This window comes from Uloborus diversus, chromosome 6 (genome assembly GCF_026930045.1).
Source record: "Uloborus diversus isolate 005 chromosome 6, Udiv.v.3.1, whole genome shotgun sequence".
NCBI lineage: Eukaryota > Metazoa > Arthropoda > Arachnida > Araneae > Uloboridae > Uloborus > Uloborus diversus.
The window spans coordinates 33,722,602-33,746,999 of record NC_072736.1 but is presented as its reverse complement, the minus strand read 5'-3'; the positions used below and the strand labels follow the sequence as shown (position 1 = coordinate 33,746,999).

The 24,398-nt window shown below is 33.9% G+C and overlaps 1 protein-coding gene across 1 annotated transcript in view; it reads right to left on the bottom strand.

Annotated features, from left to right (window-relative positions):
* The window catches only part of LOC129224322 (probable chitinase 10), a 107,215-nt gene that overhangs the window by 54,229 nt on the left and 28,588 nt on the right, over positions 1 to 24,398 (bottom strand). The window contains exons 2-6 of the mRNA XM_054858760.1: positions 17,270 to 17,487; positions 10,965 to 11,228; positions 8,353 to 8,456; positions 6,482 to 6,599; positions 4,128 to 4,313 (exon numbers count right to left, since the gene is read on the bottom strand). Of these exons, the coding sequence (XP_054714735.1) occupies positions 4,128 to 4,313; positions 6,482 to 6,599; positions 8,353 to 8,456; positions 10,965 to 11,228; positions 17,270 to 17,487 (890 nt within the window). The remainder of the gene's footprint in view (positions 1 to 4,127; positions 4,314 to 6,481; positions 6,600 to 8,352; positions 8,457 to 10,964; positions 11,229 to 17,269; positions 17,488 to 24,398) is intronic.

Below are 24,398 nucleotides of genomic sequence, written 5' to 3'. Positions count from 1 at the left end.
ACTTACACACACTATTCAACCCGTAACACATTTTCTTTATTTTAGAGACGGTAAGACATTACATTCTACAGAACCACGTTAGATGGCAAAACAAGGAAAAGACTTATCGATAATTCAAAGTATTTCTCCTAGTAGGAATTCCACATCGTCACATATAGACTACCCCAACTAAGAGCATTTGAAAAGTAGGACCAAAACTTAGGAACAAGGAAAGGAAAAAAAGGGGGATGCTCTCAATCCTAACTGATATTCCGATTAAAGAAACCCTCAGACAAGAGCAGTTAGAAGCTACAAGAAAAAAAAAACATAATGGGCAGACCAAAACAAAAAAAAAGAAAGAAATTACTTCAAAATTTACAAGGTTCTGTTGAAGCAGAACTAGAAGACAGAAAAAAAAATTATAAGCCAAAATCTGCGACGGAGAAAAAGTACACTCTGTAAAAAGGAAATTAGTGAATGATTCTGTTTACGAAGTAGAAAATTGTACTTGCAGTTTGAAACCACACAATCAATCGAAAAAAGGACAAGACGGGTTCAATGTCTTAGATGCTAAAAGGGAATACCATGATAAGAATGCGAAAAGAAAGCCCTATGATTTCAGTTTAGCCTATAAAATGTTCTTTAATTAAGTACTTGTTGCTTTCTTAATTTAAAAGTACAATTTTAGGAGAAATAAAACATTTAAATTTGGTTAAATATCTATGTCATTTACTCTTTAGCATCATTTTCAATATACGTAAACGTGCCCCACTCGATGCGTAAACCTGCCCCGTGTTCGGGGCAAGTTCACGTAAACGTTTTACGATTAAAAACATAAGCTGAGCAACAACTGAATGCACAAATTTTAACTTCGTTAACTGCTTCATAAAACTAGTGTCCAAAAATTTCCTAGGTTAAAACATAAAAATTAGAAAATGCAAAAAATTTGAAAAAAATCCGCGTAAACATGCTCCGGCCTACCCTACACTTCTTACAATTGAAATTGCAACGCAAAGAATGAATGTACGTAGCATCATGAAAATTAAAGCAATATGAACTGGAGCGATAGCGGTGAGATGGATATGCAAAGAATTAAAAAACAGGCCAAAATGATTTTAAACTATTTAGTTTACTCAGTATCCAATGTGACCACTTCGGAAGCCGCAAATCCAGTGAGGCATGCTATCAATGAGTTAGTTTATTGGTGGTTGCTTGAGGTAACCTTTGCGATGCCACATCCACTACTGTGCGTAGACCGTCAATGGTTTGTACCAGTGGTCCTCGGTTGATATCACAGCCAATGAGATCCATGTGTTCGGTGGGATTACGATCTGGAGAAGCTACCGTCCAGAGAAAGAAGGATGTTAAATGCGGTCAGAAAGTTACGTGTTGGCTGTTCGACATGAAGCCTGGCATTGTCTTGCTGCAATATCATGCTGGGTTTAACCTGCTACAAGGACAGCACGACGGGCTCCACCACATGTGTTGTTGTGTTCCATTGTCAAACTGACGTCAGTTTGTACCAGGGGCGTTCTGTAATCAAACATTATGTCATTCTAACTGGACAATAACTGGTGCAAGTTCTATGTGACGTTCAGTGAACTGAACTAGCTTGTAGCGCTCTCCGTATCACCAATTTGTAAAAGGTCCGCATTCCTCCACAGACAGAAACAAGGTTCATCTATGGACAATAAATAATGCCATTCTAAGATCCACGTATGATGACGGTAACGCCGCTCCAAGCATCTAGCCCTATGTTGAGCAGTCGCCCTAGTAGTAGGTCGCATCCACTACGGTATTACAGCAAGACAATTGCAGGCCGCATGTCACTCGGCTAAGCAAAACATTGACGATCTACGCGCAGCAGTGAATGTAGCTTGGCTTACCTCGAGCAACCATCAATGAACTCATTGATTGATGCTTCACCGGATAGAGGTCTATATAGCTTTCCGAAGTGGGCACATTAGATACTGAATAAATTGGCAAATTGTTAATAATTTCGTCTGTTTTTTAATCATTTGCATGTCCATCTCACAACTATCGCTCCAGAAATTTTTATGACGCTACGCATTCTTTCTTGGTGTTGCAATTTTTTCTTTCTAATGAATGTAAAAAACTAGGTAATGGACTTGACATTGCATAAAAATACCCACCCTTAAAAGAAACTGTCTACACTACTACACTGTTGTTTTTTTTTTCCCAAATGGTTGAAGGTAAATATTAAACTGATATAAGTGCCTTTATTGGAAATATATTGTCATTTCTTCGTAAAACTGTAACCTTTTTTTCTCATTAAATCATACTTTGGTAACAACTTGACAAAGTTCGAAGGACAAAGTGTTTTGTGAGATATTTTGAAAAAAAAATAATAATAATGAAATTTCAAGTAATGGAGCCTCTTGAAATGTTCCAATTATTTTCCGTTCAAAGTTAAACATAAAGTAAAACAATAGAACTGAACTCCAAATGAACTGAAAGAATACTGAACTACGGGTGAGGGACAGTTTTTTTTTTTTTTTTTTTCATCTACGATACAAAAGTATATATCTTTTATGCCTCAGTTTTAAATAGAATAATATGAGTACAATTTTTTTTCTGCGGGAACAATATGTGTAGGAATATTTTGAAAATAACTCATCTACAATTCCCTTCATTTGAAATTCTTTCTTTATTCCCCCAACCCCAGAAATGCGCTCAAACCTTTTGTAAATGCCTGTAAGTTTGCAGATGCAAGTTCTTAAGAGGGTGGGGTAAGATGGTGAAACGAATGATGGCTAGTATTATCCATTTACGATTTGGAATACTATATGAGAACTTGGGATCATTTTTGCATCACAAACCAGAAGTACCCACTGGGATGTAGAACTAAAAAAAAAATCCTTTTTCGAAAAAAATCCAATTTTCCGAATTTTTGATACTCTGAATAGGGTCTGGCCCCAATTGGTTTCGATAATTGGAGTTCTGAATGAGGAGCTACATAAATGTATTATCGAGATGAGAATGCATTAAATGACGTTAGCATAACATACATTACCTTTCTTTCTCATTAAAAGCTAACTAATGTAAAAAATTTGATATTGGTAAGCAGAAAGCAGTCTATTTATCTCTGAACAAACTTTTTGATGTGCAAAAATTCACATGAAATTTATGAGAAATACAGGACCAGAGCTCCCGTGGGATACTATGTCAATTAAATCCTAATATACAGGGTGATCCGTTTTAATTTGCAAGACCTGTGTTTTCACAACCGTTAGTCCTGGATGTTTTCCTCCAATTGCAAAAATATTCAAAACTAGATGCGGAGTAAAGATATTAAAAGTTTGAAGCAAAAATGAAAATGAGTCAAAAAATACAAAATTTAACTTTTTATTTGGGCCCTAGGTCCCCCAACTTATGCCTAGGGAAATAATCTCCATTAAAACTAGCACTGACACAAAAAAACGTGACATTTGTACGACCAAAACTCAAGGAGATACTCCAGATAAAAGTTTTAAGCGACCATACAGAAGATTCGATTTGAACTTATCGCCTTTGAATGACAGGTTGTTAAAGTTAAAAAAAAAAATAAATAAATAAAAATATTAAAGAAAACAAGGTAATTATATATATGTTTTTTACTTTTGGCTATTCAAAAATAAATGCAAATGTTATGACGCAAAAACACACTACAAAACCTCGAACAATTTGAAAAACCACACTCGATGCACATATATAATTTTAAATCCTTGTTGACCGCTTTATTTTCCCCCAAAAGGTGTTATTGGCGGCGAGTGTAAAGTGGTACAAGTCGCAAAACGTTGCGTTTCATATCCCAGTGAATGTAGATCGTACTAATTTCAAATTTTTTTCTGTTGGAATTATTTTTCAATGGAGATTATTTCCCTAAATATAAGTTAGGGCACCTGGAGCCCGTATAAAAAGTTAAATTTTGTATTTTATGACTCATTTTTACTTTCGCTCTAAACCTGATTTTTAACATTTTTGCAATTGGAAGTATGCATTTAGGTTTAACGGTTACGAAGATAGAGGTCTTGCAGATAAAAACAGAACATATTGTATAATGTGGATTTAAGTATTGTTTTTAATGGTTTTTAAAAGTATTGCTTGTATTGTTTTTAAGGTTATTTTATCTGTGAAAAAAAGTATACCTCATTATATGACATATATCCACCTTGAAGTGTCCTGGGACCTGGTTTTCCAGGACCTGAGGCTGGGGCTCCAAGCCCATGTTGCGCTGGGTCTGTGAGGGTGAACGTCTTTGCATACAGTGGAATCCCAAGGTTTAACATTGATGGATCACCAACTCCATCTGCCCATATTTTCATAGCCGCTTCCTATAATCAAAACAATGGATTCCATCAGAAAAGGTATTAAATTCGCAGTTGTTTACCTACTTAGAGGCATATTCAACTCGAACAAAACTCGATCGAATCGAATACGATCAATTGTATCTGGGGCATTTTACGGTAATTTAGACATTTATGTAGAGTCCGTAACGTGACCTTTTTTGCCATAACTTTTTAATTTAGTTTGAGCTGGTGTGTTGGTAGGAAAAGCTCAAAATAAAATAATATGCTAGTCAAACAGTAAATTAAAAAGTTATGGCAAAAAGGTCACGTTACGGACTCTACATAAATGTCTAAATTTCCGTGAAATAACCCATCTACCCAGTGGCGTCGCTACGGGGTTTGGGGGGGGGGGCTACCCCGTGTGTCACCCGTCTGGAGGGTTACACCCATAGTGGAGTTGCAAGTTTTTGAAAAAAAATAAAGTTGAATTAAATTTTTTTTTAAGATTGCAAATTTGAAAAATTTCCCGGGGGGAAATCCCCGGACCCTCTTTATTCCGCCCCACATCATGGAGTGAATACCATACTCAGGATTAGGTTCATATTGTCAATGCTTAGACCTAGTAGTGACTTCTTCTTATACCGAAAAACTGAACCCCGTTATCTTTCCCTGTGGATTTGAGGTAAGTTTGAAATAATAATGGGACCATCAATTTCATATAACCCCTTAATTTTTTGACCTTTCGATGACCGGCACATTTGAATCCACGACAAGTTATATAAAAAGCATGCATAGTATTTATTTTTCTCTTTTACATTAGCCCACTTTAAATTTCGTTATAACACAAACGTGGTTGTTTCTGAAAAGGTTATGAATTTCACGTTTATATAGAATATTAAAACGTTTTTTTTTTTTTTTTTTTTTTTTGTGTGTGTGTGTGTGTGTGTGTTTGTAATGGGGGGAGGTTGACCCCACAAACTATTGCCCCGAGTGTCACCCATGCTAGGTACGCCAATGTATCTACCAATAGTGAAATCAGGAATTTCCTTTGCCCACAAACAAGGGAATAAGGAAATGTTAGTCTTGAATATGTAAATGTTAATCTTGAATGAGAAAATCTTTGTCTTACATATTCAAAGAGTAGTTTTTAGTAAAGAAATGTTAATTTTAGGTTACGAAATGTTTGTCTTGAATATGGAAATGTTATTCTTAAAAATTAAAGTTTTAGTTTTAAATATGCAAAAGTTATTTTAAATGACGAAATATTAGTCTTCAATATGCAAAAATAATTCTAAGAAAGCAATTGTTAATTTTAAGTTACAAAATGTCATTCTTGAATACGAAATTACTAGTCTTGAATAAGGAAACTTGAGCCTTGAGTATAGAAATGTTAATTCTAAGTAAACAAATGTTAATTTTAGGTTGAGAAATGTGAATCTTAAATAAAGAAATATTTGTATTAAATATGCAAATGTTGTCTTGAACAAAGAAATGCTAGTCTTGAATATGCAAATGTTAATTCTTAGAAAACAAATGTTAATTTTAAATAACGAAATGTTTGTCTTGAATAAGAAAATATTATTCTTGAATATGGAATTTGCAAGTAGCGATAAGGAAATCTTACTTTTGAATATGGAAATGTTAGTCCTAAATATGCAAATGTTGTTCTTGAATTTGGATGTGATTGTCTTGAATATACAAATATTATTTCTAAGAAAGCAATTGCTAATTTTAAGTTACGAAATGTCATTCTTGAATATAGAATTGCTGGTCTTGAACAGGGAAATTTCAGTCTTAAGTATAGTAATGTTAATTCTAAGTAAGCAAATGTTAATTTTAAGTTAAGAAATATCTGCCTTGAAAAAGCAAATATTAGTCAGTAATATGCAAAGGTTAGTCATTAGTATGGAAATATTAGTCTTGAATATGCAAAGGTTAATCATAAATGTGAAAATATTAATCTTGAATATACAAATATTAGTTCTTAGTGAAAAAAATGTTAATTTTGATTTACGAAACGCAAGTCTTGAATTAAGAAATGCTATTATATGAAAATATCAGTCTTTAATCTGTAAATGTTGGTCCTCAATGAAAATATGTTGTTTTGAAGTAAGCTAATGTTAGTTTTAAATTAGGAAATGCTAGTTTTTAAAAAAAATTAACTGCTTATACAAACAAATGGTTTACTAAAAAGCAAGTTCAAACGAGCTTACAACATTTAAGTCTGGATCCTCATCATTTTCTTTGAACTTAAACTGGGCGTGGTGTCCGGTTTTAGGTTCCCAAGGACCGTGCATGTCATATGTCATAACGTTGATGAAGTCCACTGTCCTGTGAAAAAAAATATTTTAAATTAATGCAGATAAATTTATTTTTTAAATTGAGCGGCAGAAGAGTACTATCGAAAACCTTCATCCGTAAATAGATTCTTGTAAATTAACATCAACAGCAACTGTTGCCCCGAATAGCTGTTCGTAACTGTCTTAATCGACAGTTGATGCAAAACGAACATGAACACCTGAGCTCTAATATCCCCACTCCGAAATTAAAAGATATTTACTGTGTAGCACAATATACAGGGTGTTCCGTTTTAACCTGCAAGACCTTTATTTTTGCGACCGTTAGCCTTAGATGTATACTTTCAATTGCAAAAACGTTCAAAATCAGATGCAGAGTTAAGATATTGAAAGTTTGAAGTAAAAATAAAAATTGAATTGAAGTCAAAAAATACAAAATTTAACTTTTTATATGAGCCCCAGGTCCCCTAAATTATAATTAAGCAAATAATCTCATTGAAAAATAATTCCAACAGGAAAAGTTTGAAATTAGCACAACCAATATTCACTGAGATATGAAACGCAGCGTTTTATGACTTACACCACTTTTCTCTCGTCGTCAATAACACCTTATGGGGGGAAATATAGCGGTTAACAAGAGTTTAAAATTATGTGTGCATGGAGTGCGGTTTTTCAAATCGTTCGAGGCTTTGTAGTATGTTTTTGCGTATCACGACATAACATTTGCATTTATTTTTGAATAACAGTGAAAAATATAAATACTTTGACTTTTTTTTTATTTTTTTTTTTACTTTGACAACCTGTCATTCTACTGAAAGGTCGATAAGTTCTAACTTCATCTTCTGTATGGTCCCTTAAAACTTTAAATTGGAATGTCTCCTTGAGTTTTGGTCAAACAAATGTCAAGTTTTTTGCGACAGTAATAGTTTTCAATGGAAATTATTTCTCTAAACATTAGTTAGGGGACCTGGGGCCCGTATAAAAAGTTAAAATTTGTATTTTTTGAGTCATTTTAATTTTTGCTTCACACTTTCAATACCTTAACTCTGCATTTGATTTTGAACATTTTCGCAATTGAAAGTATACATCTGGAACTAACGGTTGCGAAAATAAAGGTCTTGCAGGTTAAAACGGAACACCCTGTATAAATTGTGAAATACAAAGAAGACACGATGAAGATCTAAGTGCAGAAAGATTTTGCTCACTACGGTAGACCGGGGCACGTTTACGAGGATTTTTTTCCAATGAATTTTCTAATTTTTATGTTTTACCTTAGAACATTTTAGACATTACGGTTTTATAAAGCAGTTCATTGAGTCAAAATTGGTGTATTCAGTTGTTGCTCAGCTTGTGTTTTTAAGGGGCTACAAACCTCAGAAATGATCAAACGATCAAAAATGTTTTTATTGTTTGCTTCAAAATTATGTACGGAGCAATGTAACAAATGAAAGCATTGTTTATGGGATTTCTTGGAAATTTATTACTTAACGGTTTTTTTCTGGATGGAATTATATAATAAATTTCGGTTCCAGGCGTCATTTTGTCTTTTTTGTTTTGTTAAATTCCGTTTTTTGGTATTTATAATGTCTCCTATACCACTGTGTTACTTTCCTCGGATGGCTTTTCATCCAGAAGTTCACACTTCGTTGCATTGAAAAAAAGTTCCTTATAACACCGAAACACGTGTCTGCAGTAATTTGCAATTTTGGGCTTCAAAACGTTTGTTTATTGATTCATTTAATTTTCAGCACAAAGGTATTTATTCGTTATTTATGAAAAACACTTACTTCGCTATGGCTGGCATATCATATGCAGCTTCAACCTCACGTTTCACTGCACTAACGCTGATCGAAAGAACTAGACCCTCTGCTTCGAATGCAGGCTTCAGTTCCTATAACATTAAAAGAAATGTTGTACTATATGCAATAGATTCATAAAAGTGTATATAGATAGACGTCTGAATAGAAAAACTTGAAATTCTTTTCGAATCTACCGCATTTAATCTTAGCAAGAATTGCTGGCAAGTAGGGGAGAAGTGGAGACAGTGAGACAGGGAGAATGGTGAGACTACAGCAATTTATCCTCTGTTTGGATGTTTCCAGCCTGATAAAACTCTTGAAAAGTCAAGTCGACATACTGTGAACAATATTTTTGAAAAAGGGGTTGCCTTCGAGTATCATGCAAGAAAAATGACTGCTGTCCAACCACGGATTGTATGGAATTGGCAAACGTCCAGTTAAGACGAGTCTATTTGAATGAGGGGAAAAGTAAAAATTTGATGCGCATGTTCTTCTTATTTGAATGAAATTTTGCTTAATTTAGAGGCAAACATAAATCTGAAAAAGCAAGTATCCCTAAAAAGTAATAGATGCGTACATTTCTGGATGTTTGTCTTTCCATACAATCCGTGATCAGACAGTATGTCATCCTAGTTTGAACTCATTGTTGTAAAATATCGGAATTGTTTGTTGTTTCTAAACTGTTAGATAAACTTCTCAGACTGGTGTTATTAATCTTAGCAGCTATTGAGTTTATATTTTTCAATGAGAGAATAGTGAGGCAAAAACAGATAGACACCATTAATTCGTTGCTCACTGTTCCCATGACACTTTTATATTAAAAGTGAAGAAATTATACGTTGAATTTTAAATTTAATTACACTATTCTGTTAGTGCGAATGATGATAAAGCAAGTTTTAAAGCGCTAAACCAACAGAATAAAGATTCTTGAATGAAATATTTTTTTTATAGCTGTATAATATCACGTAAATATTTCCATTTTGTACATATTCTATTTAAATTCTTTTTTTTATTGTTTTATTGCAATATGCTCAGTATAATAATATTTTTCCTTATTTCAAATTTTCAAAATGCCTAGGAAAAAGGAAATCAGATAAGCTACTTTGGAGGGAGATTTGCTGAAACAGACAGGAAAGGAGCTGTTGTACTAACGATTGACAAAGGCTACAGTAAACGCATTCCATCCTCATTAATTGCTATATTACATGACTAGTGGTACCCGCACGGCTTTGCCCATAATAGAAAAATTAAAAGGTCTTTTGGTTCGCCTGTATATTTACAAATAATGTATGGTGAATTTTCTCGCCAATTGGCTTGTACCCATGTTACGGTTCCACGTTATGATAATTTCGTGTCTCGCCAATTGGCTTGTGCCCATGTTACGGTTCCACGTTATGATAATTTCTTAATTTACTCGTCCGTCTTATATTTTTGTTCTTAAAATTGGAATAGAAAAAGAACCACATCGAATTTTTGAAAAATCGCTTCGAGGTGCATACTCCCATGCTACAAACTAACTTTGTGCCAAATTTCATGAAAATCGGCCGAACGGTCTAGGCGCTATGCGCGTCACAGAGATCCTGACAGACAGAGATCCTGACAGACTGAGAGACTTTCAGCTTTATTATTAGTAAAGATGACTTTTTAAGTCAGTTTACCAATCCAGAGTCATCTGAATCATTCAATCTCAGTCACAAACAAATACGTGGTAGATATCACTACTGTGTGTCAAGATGACATGAATACCTATTATGCTGACAAATACCGTACCATCTGAAAGAAATTGATTTTTGTGTTTTATAATAATGAAAAAAATAGAATTGAATTTTCTTATCTTGCTGTATCCATTCTTCCCCTAAGCTGTGCTATATTTGCTAGGATTCTGCCAAGGTTTCGGGTGCACTAGCTTTAGACTCTTTTCTATTAAATCAAAAAGGTACCAATCTATAACTGTAGAAATATTTCAGTTTTCTCTGGAGGTTCCTTATTTTTGACTAATCAAGGAACCCTGTTAAGTTTAAATGGGCCCCAATTGTTGATCCTTCTATTCTGCTTTTGAATTTAGGATTTGTCTTATGTGTGTATCGATCTATTTCAATAGTGTAGTTATTCAGAAGTACTTAACATTCTAAACTACTGGGCTTATTTTTTCTTTTTAGAATTTTTGGGTTTTACGCGCTCGGGGTTTTTGTTTTTCTTATAATTTTTTTTTCTCGCTCTTGATTCCATCCTAATTTTCAGTTCAAAATATGCTTGTTATAGCGTTCTGTACCTCCCCTTTACGCTTTTACACGCCATTCAGGGACACCCTGTAGTCGTGCGTTATCAACTACAGTTTTTTTACCAACGCACGACAACGGCATTTGAATTGAATTATAATGTTATTAATGTGAAAGTGACAGAGGATTTCAATAGAACTAATTAAATAGGAATATCTAACACATCAAATGACTTGTTTTGCTCAATAAGCCGATGATATCAAGCAGCACAAGATTCCTCGTTTCTTACCTTTTAGTGTTTTTTGCCGTAGTCGGGTTTCAGTTTTTTGAACATTTTTGCAAAATCTCATGTTTTATTTCGAAAAAAAAATTAATTCTTACCTGTAAAATTTTAACAAAATTTTCTTTGTCATCCGGATGAACTCCAATAGCTCCCTGCCAGCAGTTGGGATATTGAAAAGAAAAGTCCATTCCATCAAAATTGTGATCTTTTAAGTATTTCACAGCATGGCTGACGAAATTCTTTCGTCTTTCATCTGTTTCCATGAGCTCGGAATATTTTTTTGTACTGTCTCTCCAGCCTCCAAGAGCAAGCATTATTTTTGTCTCTCCAGTAAAAAGTCTTTTCTTCAAATCAACAGTAATCTGCCTCAAAGTAAGTAAGAAAAATAGTCATATTTAGTCTAGCACGTTTTTAGAAAATAGGCAAACATAAGAACTATTGTAGGAAAGAACAGCCACAACCGAATGTTTTTAGTGAAATCAGGACAATAACGCGTAAATGCCTTTTAAAGTATCACGAGAAAACTCTGAAAAAAACGTTCAATATGACGGAAGTTTGGTTTATTGTAACTTTCTCGGTTGAAGTAACAATTCTGGAAAATCAAACTTTTTTCCTGTAGCTGGTTAGTTATAACAGTGCTATAACATTTATAAATATCGGCATACTAGGATTGAAAATTTCTTCTTTTAATCAAGGGTCCTGTCCCCCTCCCCGCTGTCTGTCTTTTTTTTTTTTTTTTTTTTAATGAAATTCACCAACTCTTCGCTGATTCAGTAGTCAACTGTTTGAATCATGTGCGGAATAAACTAATACTTTAAAAAATCATATATTTAACAAAAAACGTGTTGTCTGACTAAATGAGGGTATTTTCCCCGTAAACTAACTATGCCTGCATATGCGACCAGAAAACCAATAAGATGCTTGGGTTTATCAATAGATCTATTTCAAACAAAACTAAAGAAGTTCTTCTGCCCTTATATAGAAGTTTGGTAAGACCTCATTTGGAGTATGCTGTTCAGTTTTGGGCTCCTTATCTTAAGAAAGATATTAATATATTGGAAAAGGTTCAAAGGCGGGCTACAAGGCTAATAAATGGACTTTCTCATTTAGACTATGATTCCAGGCTTAGAAGGCTAAAAATGTACAGTCTTGAGCAAAGGAGAGACAGAAGGGACATGATTCAGTTGTTTAAATTTATTAAAATGAAAGATGCTACGGGGCTGAAGTTTAGCACTGAAAACAGGACAAGGGGTCATTGTTTCAAGCTATTTAAATCTCAGGCTAACATGGATATTAGGAAAAATTATTATTGCAGGGTAGTGGAACCTTGGAACAGCTTACCGGAAGAGGTGGTAATGAGCAAGGGAGTAAATAGATAGTTTTAAGAGGGCCATTGATCTTTACTGGGGATTGTAAATTGACTAGGACCAGTTTAGCTGGGCCCAGAGCCTGTTGCTGGTCGTCACTTTTGTATTTGTACTTGTATTTGAATACATGTAACATACGTGTATACACTGAATGGTCAAATAAGAAACCCTTTCAATGTAATGGTGGACCACTTTCTGTCATTAATACTACGTGGATTCTTTTTGCATGGATTCTATGCGATGTTGGTAACTGGTATGAGGAATGTGAGCCCCTAATACGATACAATACTTTCCAATACCTTAAGAGTGCAGACTCAAGTATCCGGAAATCAGTTCGATTTCAGCCTACTCTCAATTGGATTGAGATTTGCTGATTGTGTGCACCAACTAAGCAAGGTCATGCTCTTTGAAATATCTGTGGGCAATTCCAGCTTTGTTACAAGCAGAATTGTTCATCTGGAAGCAATCGTCTTCGGCGAAACCATTAATATAAAAATATGTACTTGAGCTGATGTAATGCTTAAGCATCCTTGAGAATTTAGATGCTTTTCTACGAGAATCAAAAGACCCCTACGATGTCAAAAAGCATCCTCCATACCTTAACATTTCCTCAACTAGCTTGAAGTGTTATGGTAATGCAATTCGGATACATGCTTACGTGCTGTTTTTTACCTCATTCGCACTTTGATAACTTCGTGATGTCATAAAAATTGTGATTCGTCGAACCACCTGATCCTTTTCCAGTGATTTACTATCAACTGCTTGGGTTTTTTTTTTTTTTTTTGAAAACTGGATGCACCTGCACTTGTTTAAAGCCTACGAAATAGACTTTTGAACAGGTCATCGGCTTTTATAGTCAATGCAGTATAATGTGCTGCAAACAGTTTGACCAGAGGTCATTTCATTTTTGATTAATCGTCCGGTCAATTTGTCGCTATACTCTTGTTCTTTCATTGGACTCGACAACTCTGGTATATCTCCTTTCAGATCAAGCACTTACCAGAGTGGCGACCACGAGCCTGACATTGAGATCCAGTTTTCCATCTGGTAATCCACTCTATAAACATTAATAACAGTTGCTCTAGAAGTTTTTACAAGTGCAACCCTTTTGCCGATGCCGGCTTTGACTCTACGAGCGCTCACCATCATTTCCCATTCAAATTCGATTACATCATGTTTTTAGCTATCTTTTCACAAGCAACGTCACGTGGTGTATTCTTCACTTCTCTAACATTCCTTTTATACAGCTGTCTTGCCCTCCAGAGGCAAAAATGTAATGTTTGGCCGATATGCGTATAAGTGTCAAGTGGTCATAATAATTTGCCCACTCAAGACATGGATCTATGTATGTATGGTTGGTTGGTTGTTTGGAAGGAGAGGGGGGGTAAAGCATAATCGAAAAAAGTAAAAAAGTATAATGAAGTTTCTTCTATCCAAACCAAACACTTCTCAGTCAAACAACACGTGACTCAAACGCAGTTTGGTCTGAACCTAGTTAAAAACGATTATCTATCTATAACAAAGAGTCTACTTATCAAACTACTCGGATACACGCACAATGCGTTTCATTGCATATTTCTTTTAGACAATGTCTTTGATATTGAAACTATATTTCCGAAAATACCATTCCTTACTCCATTCTAGCATAATTATTAGTCAAACTGTCACCTCAAGATTCATTCTCTCGTAAAACAAATTCCCAGACTAAAGTTGGAGATTTCCAGTGAATGAAAATGCAAGAAGCACCTTTTTAAGTTGACGTTTTTAGACAATAGGCGCAGTAAACGTGATAAAGTAAATCTTATTCCTTTGAGCCCTTGTTTTGGAATACGACACGTGATGTGTCAACAGGACGCGTTCACCTACAGATAGTGCGTACCATTCGGCATTTAGCGATATTGACTCAGCTTATTGTTTATATGCGATTTTTTTCCCCCGACCAAGCTGCGTGACATCTTTCTAGATTATGCTTCTGAACATGAAAATTTTCTCTACTTGGGCCATTTCCCGGAAAACGGCCATTTTGTCCTGCACGTGACAATTCATATAGTTCATTAAAAATTATAATTTAAAAAGGGAAAATGAGTTTTGTTGTTTAAGAAATCACAAACGCATGTAAGGTTTACTGAGCAAAACATTTGTTCATTACGTTTAAAAGTATTTCTTGTTCATTAAATATATATGAGCTGTCACTAAGCAAAACATTTGTTCATTACGTTTACAAGTATTTCTTGTTCATTAAATATATATGAGCTGTCACTAAGCAAAACACTTGTTTATTACGCTTAAAAGTATTTCTTGTTCATTAAATACATATGAGCTGTCACGTGCGGGACGAAATGGCGGTTTTTTGTGGAATGACCCAACATACAATCTTTTTCAACGACATAAACTATTATTTCTAAACATATGAGCTATGTCTCCTTTACATTGGAAATTCAACTTTTAAAACCTACAATTAGTTTCTTCATTGCTAAATATTAATAGAGCAAAAATATTAATTAATTCACAAGGAAAATTACAAGAGGTTGACTGAAGATGTCCTGCAGGTGACACCAGCAAATAAATTAAATTTTAAATAACAGAGCTGTTTATTTAAATTATAACTGTGGTATAAGTATCTCTGTATCAAATGTAAAGACTTAAAATTTCGTTTACTCCTGTTCAATTAAAGTATTTGGATTTGTAACAAAACGATAGTGAAATTCTAGAGTTTGATTGCAAGTAACGGTGGAATGGCCCACTTAATTTTTTAAGGACTTTGGGACAGATGTGTCCCCTAAGTTCAACACTTATTTTATGTTATTGTTAACCCCCGATCCGGACTGACGGAGTCAGAAAAATTTGTTCATTGAATGAATGAATTGTCAACGTTTTAATGCATAAAAAATTCAAATTACTCCAGACATATGTTTCAGGGCTACAAGGAACCCCTTTTTCAATGCAAAGAAGCCTAAACTTTTGAGTGAACAGTCATTCGAGGAAAGCAACACAGTGGAACAGAAGACAGTATAAATAGCAAAAAATGGAAATTGACAAAACAAACAAGACAAAATGACACCTAGAGCCGAAATTTATAACAGATTTCTATCAGGATAAAACCGTTAAGTAATAAATGTGTAAGAAATTCCATAAACAATGCAAATTGTCCAATAAATGAAACCATTCTGAATAAATTAAATTTATTCTGAGTGGTTCAATTTTTCACAAATTTGAGTACATAATTGAAATCACAACTTGGTTTTAATAGTAAAATAGGTTTCTTTAATGATTTTCAAAGCCATATTCAAAAATCGTTAGGGACTATTTTCGAATTTATTTTAGCCCCGTTAAGGAGCACTGCTTCTTGGATCCCCATTACGTAATGATAATCCTGAAGCCGTTCCTCATTGTGTTCTGGCCCTTAATCCCTGGTAATAGCTTCCCACAATGGCCCACGGCTCCCCCTATTTTTAAAATGTTCCTACGCCACTGAAAAATGAAGAAATTTAGCAATAGTATAATAATTCCATTTAAGTTGTATTTTTAAAAATAATTTTTTTTAAATCAACAGACGACATTTTCTTAATAAATTACATACAGTAGAACCTCTTAATAAGGGGCACTAAGGGGGCGGGACTTTTTTCCCTTAAATAGAGGTTTCCCTTCTTATGGGTATATGAATTGATGCATACTGCGTACTTAGTATAATATCATAACCTAACCAAAAACTATTAACATTTAAGATTAAACATAGAAAATGTTTTATGAATGCTAAATAAAATTCAGAGTTATTCAAAGTGAAATAAATATTTTTAAAACAAAAATTTAATCAAATATTTAGTAGAATTATAAAATAAGTACTAATCAAAAATTTAGTTAGTAAATTATAAAAATAATTTTGAAGCATAATTTGTTTTATAGACTTGCTTCACGTCACATAATTTACAATGCAATGCAATGTAAATAACAGTGTGATTGCATTTCAATTTTCTATTAGAAGTTTGTCATAGGTCGTGCACTATCCGTCGGAGCTGAATCCAAATGAATAAATTACTGAGAAAGAAAAGTAAGAATATAAATGTTGGCAAGCATTTTAAAACACTTATTTTTTACTTAGCATGTTAATGTCAAGGAAAACTTTTATCAGTTAATTTTTAGGCAAAAAAAAAATAATAATAATAATAATAATTTGAATTTTGACATCTTGAATTCAAATTGCGTTTTTCGCAATCACGAGTGTGTGTGTGTGTGTTTGTGTGTATGTAAGCGTGTGTGGTGGTGGTGGTGTGTGTGTATGTGTGTGTGTATCTGTGTAGACGTGTGTGTTTGTGTCTGTGTGCAGGCATGAGTTTGTGAGTGTGGGGGGTGTGTGTATGCGTGTATGTATGTGTGTGTGGGTATGCGTGTATGTATGTGTGTATGTGTATGTGGGTATGTGTGTACGTTTGTGTGTGTATATGTGTATGTGTGTATATGTGTGTATGTGTGTGTATATTTGTGTGTGTATGTGTGTATATTTGTGTGTGTATATTTTTGTGTGTATATTTGTGTGTGTATGTGTGTATAGTTGTGTGTATATGTGTGTTTGTGTGTAGGTGTTTATATGTATGCGCCTGTGTGTAGGATATAGACGCAACCTGGAGACGGTTTTCGAAAGAGGAACAGCATCGTGAGGCCGATCGACGGTGGTGCTGCAGAGGGAGGCTGGGGGGAAATAAAGTCATAGGAATTCAAAACAGTCAAGTGAGAACAATAAGCAATGTGATTGCTCAAAAAAAAAAAAAAAAACATTATTCCAATAAATTCAATTCATATGCATTAATACATAAATTACTGCAATTTTTTTCTATGACTGTCTCTTAGATAGAGTGTCTCTGAACCAGAGGTAAATACAGGAGGTCGCTATTCAAAGGGACTGGAATCAGAAAAAGTGTCCCTTAAATAAAGATGTTCCTTATTCAGAGGTGTCCCTTAAAGGAGGTACTATTGTATTAACAAAACATTTTGCATTTGTGCTTGCATTTGAAAAAATGAAAAATTAAAGTAAACATTACATTCATGAAGTTCAATCCAACATCGACAGCCAAGTCTCCTTCCATGATGGTGTACTTTTTTGGATCTAGCCTTGCAAATTCATAGTTCACGTGTGTACAGTATTCAGGCATAATTTTGTCCGGGGTAAAATTCACTTTGTAATAAGATTGGGTGTTGAACAGGCACGTGACTCTCTTTCCGCAAAACTTTGTTTCTCGGCATATTTTCAAAGGATCTTCTGAAAATATTAAAAGTATTTATGATAGGTGAAAGAATAAGCTTAAAAACAGTGAAAAAAAAGAGTGATTTTCAGTATTAACGTATTATCCCGTCGACCATTTTCGTCAAAATTAAAACTATTGCCAAATGAAAGTTAAGATCATAAAATCTCGGCAGAAAGTTTTTTGTGCAAGTTTTCCAAGTGCAAAAAACTTGGAGATTTCCTCATTAGCGATTTATCGCACACTTGCCGACTTTTTTTTTTTTTTTTTTTTATTGTGGAAACGGTCGACGAGCTAAAACGCAAGTACCTCATTAACAAACTAAAAAGTAAACTAGTGCCAATAAAAAAAAAATAACTCTGTCCAGTACAGTTAATTCCAAAGGATAGAGTTCCATTTATATACACGTTATCAGGATGATGCACAATAAAAATTATAGGACAAGAAAGCATTCCAGCTGCTGTGATAGTTTTCTCTTCATTTTTACTCATTAAAGCATATCTTATTTGTGTCACACAAAATTAAACTTAAGTTTTAATAAAATATATTGCTTTTTAAACCAAAAATAAAGAGTTAAAAGAGTAAAATTGCAAAAAGAAGACGAGTTTTTCTTACGCTATACGAAGTTTCCATTTTACTAACTCACGAATAATTGAATGGGTGGTGGGAAAAACGTTGTATGTTGAAAACACAACTTTTCACTACAGCTAAAAAACGAATTTGCTTAGTGCAACATTCTAAGCAGGCCACTGAGAGCAACATACAACATTTTCCCATCCAATTATTTACTTACTTCCTATTGCAAGGAAGCCCTGAAGGAAGTTAGCAACATACAACGTTCCTCCGTCAATTATTATGAACACTCTATTTACAAGACCAATGACAACTAGCGCATTTTCTGACCGTGTAAACGAACTAAAAACGCATGTGGTTCATTCTCTGGACTATATTCATCGTTTTTCGACCGAGAAAACGAGCTGATGTGTGCATCACATGACTTCCTTTTACTCCAATTTTAATGCAATTTTCTCATTATTGGCAACTCATTATTGGAATATGTGATTCAATAGTTTACTCTCTAAATATCACCACCAATAGCCAAATTGAAACCAGATTTAAAAAATAAAAAAAACGCCAAATTTGTCGCCAAGTTTTTGGCAAAATTTGGCGACCAAAAGACTGGCGATATATCGCCAAGAGTCCGCCAAATTATAACACCACTCGAGTATACATCGAGATTAACAGTGATTTCTCCCCAAAAAGGGGCAAAAGACCCCTTTAGAAACCCTGAATAGAACCAAAAGGAGAGGTGCACAACTAGACCCCACTAGGAGTCTACTTACCAAATTTCAACTTTCTAGGACATACCGTTCTTGAGTTATGCGACATACATACGCACATACATACATACGTACATACGGACGTCACGAGAAAAGTCGTAAGTAACTCGGGGAATGTCAAAATAGATATTTAGGGTGTTTATTCGTTCTTAGGCACTTATCCGTGTGTGGTCGGGTTGAAAAAAAAACTCAACATTGATTCGGGGGTAAGCAGAAATTAAGGCCGAATTTTAAGTGAAATTTTTTTCGCGAATACGATACTTCCTTTTATGTAAAAGGAAGTAAAAGTTGTTGAAAATCATACAACGTTTTTCCCGCCACCCATTCAATTGTTAGCTAATTTTTTTGACAAGTCTGTGCGAAAAACAGAACTACCCATTTTGACCGGCCCACAGAGGAGTAGGATACAGACCACCTGATCAAAAGTCGAAAATTTCAAGTATGGTCAATCTTACTCTAGTACCGGTTTTCAAACACCTGAATAGTTGCTACATCGCATTCCCTCTCATGAGGTTTCTCAGCCTTCATGAAGCGTCATACCGGCGCTCCCTATTCCAGTCAGGAAAAAACATACCACCGAAGATTAAAACATATGATAATACAGGCAATTTCCGAAAATTCATACTCATATTTTGTTGCAAATAAAAAATTATTATTATAAAATGATAAAGTTCTTGTTATGAACATTTTAAATATTAATTAAGGCCCTCTGATACTCTGTGAAACATTTATTAAGTTAATATTAAGCTTATTTGTATTTTAAATATATTCTACAATCAGTCAAGTACATGCGGGGCAAAGTGAAATAGCTTATTTTGTTTAATCGCTCAATCATTTACTAAATCATTTACGTATTCATTTATTAATTCATTTATTTACATTCCTCTATTTAGTAATTCACTTAATTACTCATACATTCACTTATTTCTTTATTCATTCTTTCTTTTACATGTTTATATATTTATTTTTTTTTTCACATATTATTTAATTAACTAATTCAATTTTCAGTCTATTCTTTCAGTATGTTTTCATTTATTCATTAAACCTTATTTGTCGATTCGTTTGATCAAAGGTATTTTTTATTATTGAATAGAAAATATTTCATTAGAAAAATATCTTATTTTTTTTACTTTACCCTATGGAAAAAAATGAAGTTTTCTACTTTTTTTTTTTTTTTTTTTTTTTTTAAGCCTCAAATTTACCGCCAAAAAATAAAAAATACTGTTTCAATGCAAGTTTTATTATAAAATAGAATGTTTTTTCTTTATGTACTGTAATTAAAAAAAAAAATCATTTGGAAAAAGCTCAGTCATTATTTAACTGTTTCACTTCGCCCCACATTCCCCTACTTTACTAAGAAATACATGTTAGGGGCTATTCATTAATTACTTAAGGGTTCCGAGGGGGAGGAGGGCTGGAAAAATCTCTTACGTAATACTTTCCAAGTCGATATTTAATATTAGAAATCGTGCGGTCAAGTGGTTTGTCAGGGATCATATTTCATTCGCTTCTGGAAGGTAAAAGGGAGGTATTAGGATGAGCTGTTTTTTACTTGTTTTTTAAAGAAAGAATAGTGTAAAATATAATAAAAGAAGTTTACTGTGTTTGCCATGTCTTATTTTTAACTAGTACTGCATCATATACAAAAAATATTTGCCGAAAAAACGTTCATTCTAGATTCCTTTTAGAAAATATTTCTTTACACAAAAAGGTTTTAAATAATAACCATTAGTGAATTCAATAAACAATTCCAGTGATGTAAGATTCGTTATTTTATTATTTTCAAAAACGAAATGGAATCTTACGTAAGATTGAGGGGGGTGAAAATCCCACTTATCCTTACATGGGGAGAGGGATGGTCAAATATTTCCAAAAACATCCTTACGTAATTAATGAATGGCCCCTTATATTACTTTCACTTAGGGAAATATCTTTTTCGTATTGATTTAAACAACTCAAAATAAGTCATTTGATTTTCGCTAAAAAAATTTAACTGGAGAACTTTTGTTTGTGTTCCTGGGACCGAGTTTTCACTCAATCACTAAAATTAAGTTTAGAGTTTCCTTAAAATAGTTGTGAAAGAAAAAAATTTCCCTTTTTTCCCTCATTGTGCTTTAAGCAGGCATAAATACTTAATGGTATACATTTTCTTATTTTCTATTCTTATTTTCTGCAGGTTTTAAACACGTTCTTGTTTCTTTCCAGAATCTTCTAGAAAGTTAAAATAAATGACTAGAAAGTCCTTATGCGACATAATATAAACTTTTTCATTGAAGAAAATGGATGAAAAAATGATACTTTTAGAGAACCACTTCTCAGAAATGACTAAATCTTCAGAAAGTGAGCTTGATCAATTAAATCACACTTTTAGTCATAGTAAGTCAGACTTGAAGCAGAAAGGGACTGCTGCTAATTATGTGGAAGAACGTGCTTTGGAAAAAGATAATCAGTTGCTCAATAGTTCGCTTATTATATATAATTTGCTTGTTGGAACACAGAGAAACCTAAACGATCAAGGACCAACTAAAGAATTCGGCGAATAAAAGGAGAGAAGCAAGCGGAGAATTAGAAGGAGCAAGTGGCTGCGGGAGAATGGGGTTGTTTCCTTCAGTCAAAAGTAGTACTTTTAGTCACTGAAACTGATAGAATAAGATTGCCATCGTAGTTTTCAATTTTCGCAAATATTTGTATTGAACAGAGCTTAACTTAAAAGAAATTAGCGACAACTGCCAATTTAGTAACTCCTTTTTTTTTCTGGCAGCCAAGAATGGGTCGTGGATGAACGTTTTAAATTTCAAAGAGATTATTGTTCCAATCCTCTAATACACTTATTTTTACAAAAATGAAGATAACGGTGATTTCACGAGTTGAAAATTTTGTGAATTTTATATGAACAGACCGAAAGTTAAAAAAACAAAAGTATTTTGTGAGGCTTAAAGTTTTATTATTACGACGGGCTGTCGAAAATTTGTCTCGCGAAAATAAGTGATTTTACAGTATTCACCAAATAAACTACTGTAAACGTTATAGGAGAGGATGATATTGTATTGAACTGCCATGTCCGGCTTACAATAAATACGAACATTACAGAGTTATATAAGAGTGCTAGTTGCGTTGCCCGGCTTTGCCCGGTCTACCATGAAAATAAAAATTGTATCAAGTGACTAATGCTCAATCATCATCTTAAATAAAAGAAAAAAAAAGCATCATGCAAAATTTCCCTTCCAAACAATGAAACAGTATAATAAAATATTTTTAAGAAATTAAAATGAAAAGATGGATTTAAAAAGCGTGACCATGGAAACATAAAATAAAATACGTTTAAGAAATTAAAGTGTGAAAAATACAATGGATTCAAAAAACGTAACCATGGAAACGTGAAAATTAAATGGTTAACAACTTGAATGTAAATGGGATTTTTTGAACTTGATTCAAAAACTCTTGTAACTGTTTTTCCTTTGGAGTTAGAAGCTTACTTTCGTTCAGTAGTCATGCAGGCAGCTAAGTGTAATAAACACCATCGATTTAGAAGACTCTACTTCATCTCTACCTTAGAGCAGGAATTAGTAAACGGAGGGATCATTTGCTTAGCAAAATATGAGACAAAGACCTCAAGTCACGTGACTCAGCAACGACGAATGGTTGACACATTTTGCGTGAAACTAGCGAAGGAAACCTGATTTCGTCCAATACTTTGCTTTAACATTTATGACGTGACTTGGAACCTTTGCTTCACGAGGGAATGAAAGTCACTCCATTTTATCTTTCTTCTCAATCATCTTTACACCATTAATATTCAATCCGTGGCCTATAAGTCGTATGTAATCAACGTATTGCCCAAATGGAAAACAAAATCACTTAATGAAGAAAAATTTGACAAAAAATTACATTATGCAATAAATTTATGTAAAATCTACACAAAAGTATAATTTGCATCAAAACTTAATTTTCTGAAAATGAGGAAGAATGGCAAACTTCACTGCTTTATTTACCGCAAAATATGGTATGTGTGAGGTAAATAGAAGCACCTTTATTGGCACATTTAAAATAGAAAGCAAAGTGAGATTCAAAACTAAATACAGTCGACTCCCGCTAGAACGCGATTCGACTTACGCGAATTGGCTATAACGCGAGTTTTTCCCGAGTCACGAATTTTAGAGCTGACGCGAATTCCTCTTCCGTAATACGATTTTTTTTGGAAGGAAATATCGGTTTCGTTATTGGGTCCTAAATTTGATTTCGTGAATATATTTTATCCCTATTGCGTCACTGATAGCGAAAGTTCCCTTCACCATACTAGTCCACGCATTGCTTTATTAGTGCATCAAGTAACCACTCGGCGTCTTTCTTACTTTTTTTCTTCCTAAATATTAAAATTGATGAAATAAAATGGTACCTTAGATAACTGCTTCATCTAAAGTTTGTAAAAATGAACAACTAAAAAGTACATCGACGGTAGCACGACATTAAGTATAAATGATGTACGTGCCATGTAGTTTTATTTTATGTCTTTCCCTGCCATTGATCATTTATTTTGTGCATCTTAACAGTTTTTTATGTTGAATGATGCAGCTTTTTTATGTTTTAATTACAGTAAAAGTACAGTTCTTAATTATAAGAAACTTTAATGTTTTGTTGAGGAATGCTTTAAAGCAGTTTGAGGGGTGTTTATAAGAGTCTTAAAGATTTGTGGTGTGTTTCAAAAAAATTCGTATACATACCCTTTTCTACAACGCGAAATCTCAACTTACGCGAAGAGTCTTGGAACGCATCTCTCGCGTAAGTCGGGACTAGACTGTATTTTAGTAACCTTCTGCATTCTGCGTGACAAATAAAGCTAAGTGAACCCAGTTAGTTCGCAGTTGTATACCTGTTGACGAGGAAAAGGTACAAGTGACATCATTAAACGTTAAAAAACAACTGTGTTCACCATGGTGCAGCGAGTGGTAAGGAGGTTTGGGGTCAACTCTCCAGAACCAGTGGTTTTAACTCCATTGCCGATATAAGGACTGTTACGGATAAAGTTGAACAAATATCTTTGTGCTTGAAACGTAGAAATGAATTCAGAACGTTAAATTGCACAAATTGCATATTACTACAGACACGTGTTTCGAGGTTACAAGGAACACGTGTTACGGGGTTTTTCGATGCAAAACAAGTGAGCTTATGGATGAAAAGACACTGGCGCATTTATTTTGCATTGAAAAAGAGATTCTTTGTAACCCGAAACACGTGTCTGCAGTATTCTGCAATTTGTGCAATTTTTCGTTGTTAATTCTTTTTTACCTTTTTAAATTGTTACGGATGTTCCTACAGATGAAACTTTTTTTTATTTTCCAGAAGCTGTATTTGAAGAGGAATTAATGTGAAGATAGAAAATGCGTATTTATGAATCTATTAAGCTTCTTAAAAAAAATCTGGGGCTCTGTTTTTTTTTTTTTTTTTTTTTTTTTTGAGCAACCACGATTGCTTATTGTTCTCACTTGACTGTTTTGGTGTGCTATCATTTTATTTTCCCGCCAGCACCCTCTGCAGCATCACCGTCGACTGGCTCCTCACGATGCTGCTCCTCTAGCGAAAGCCATCTC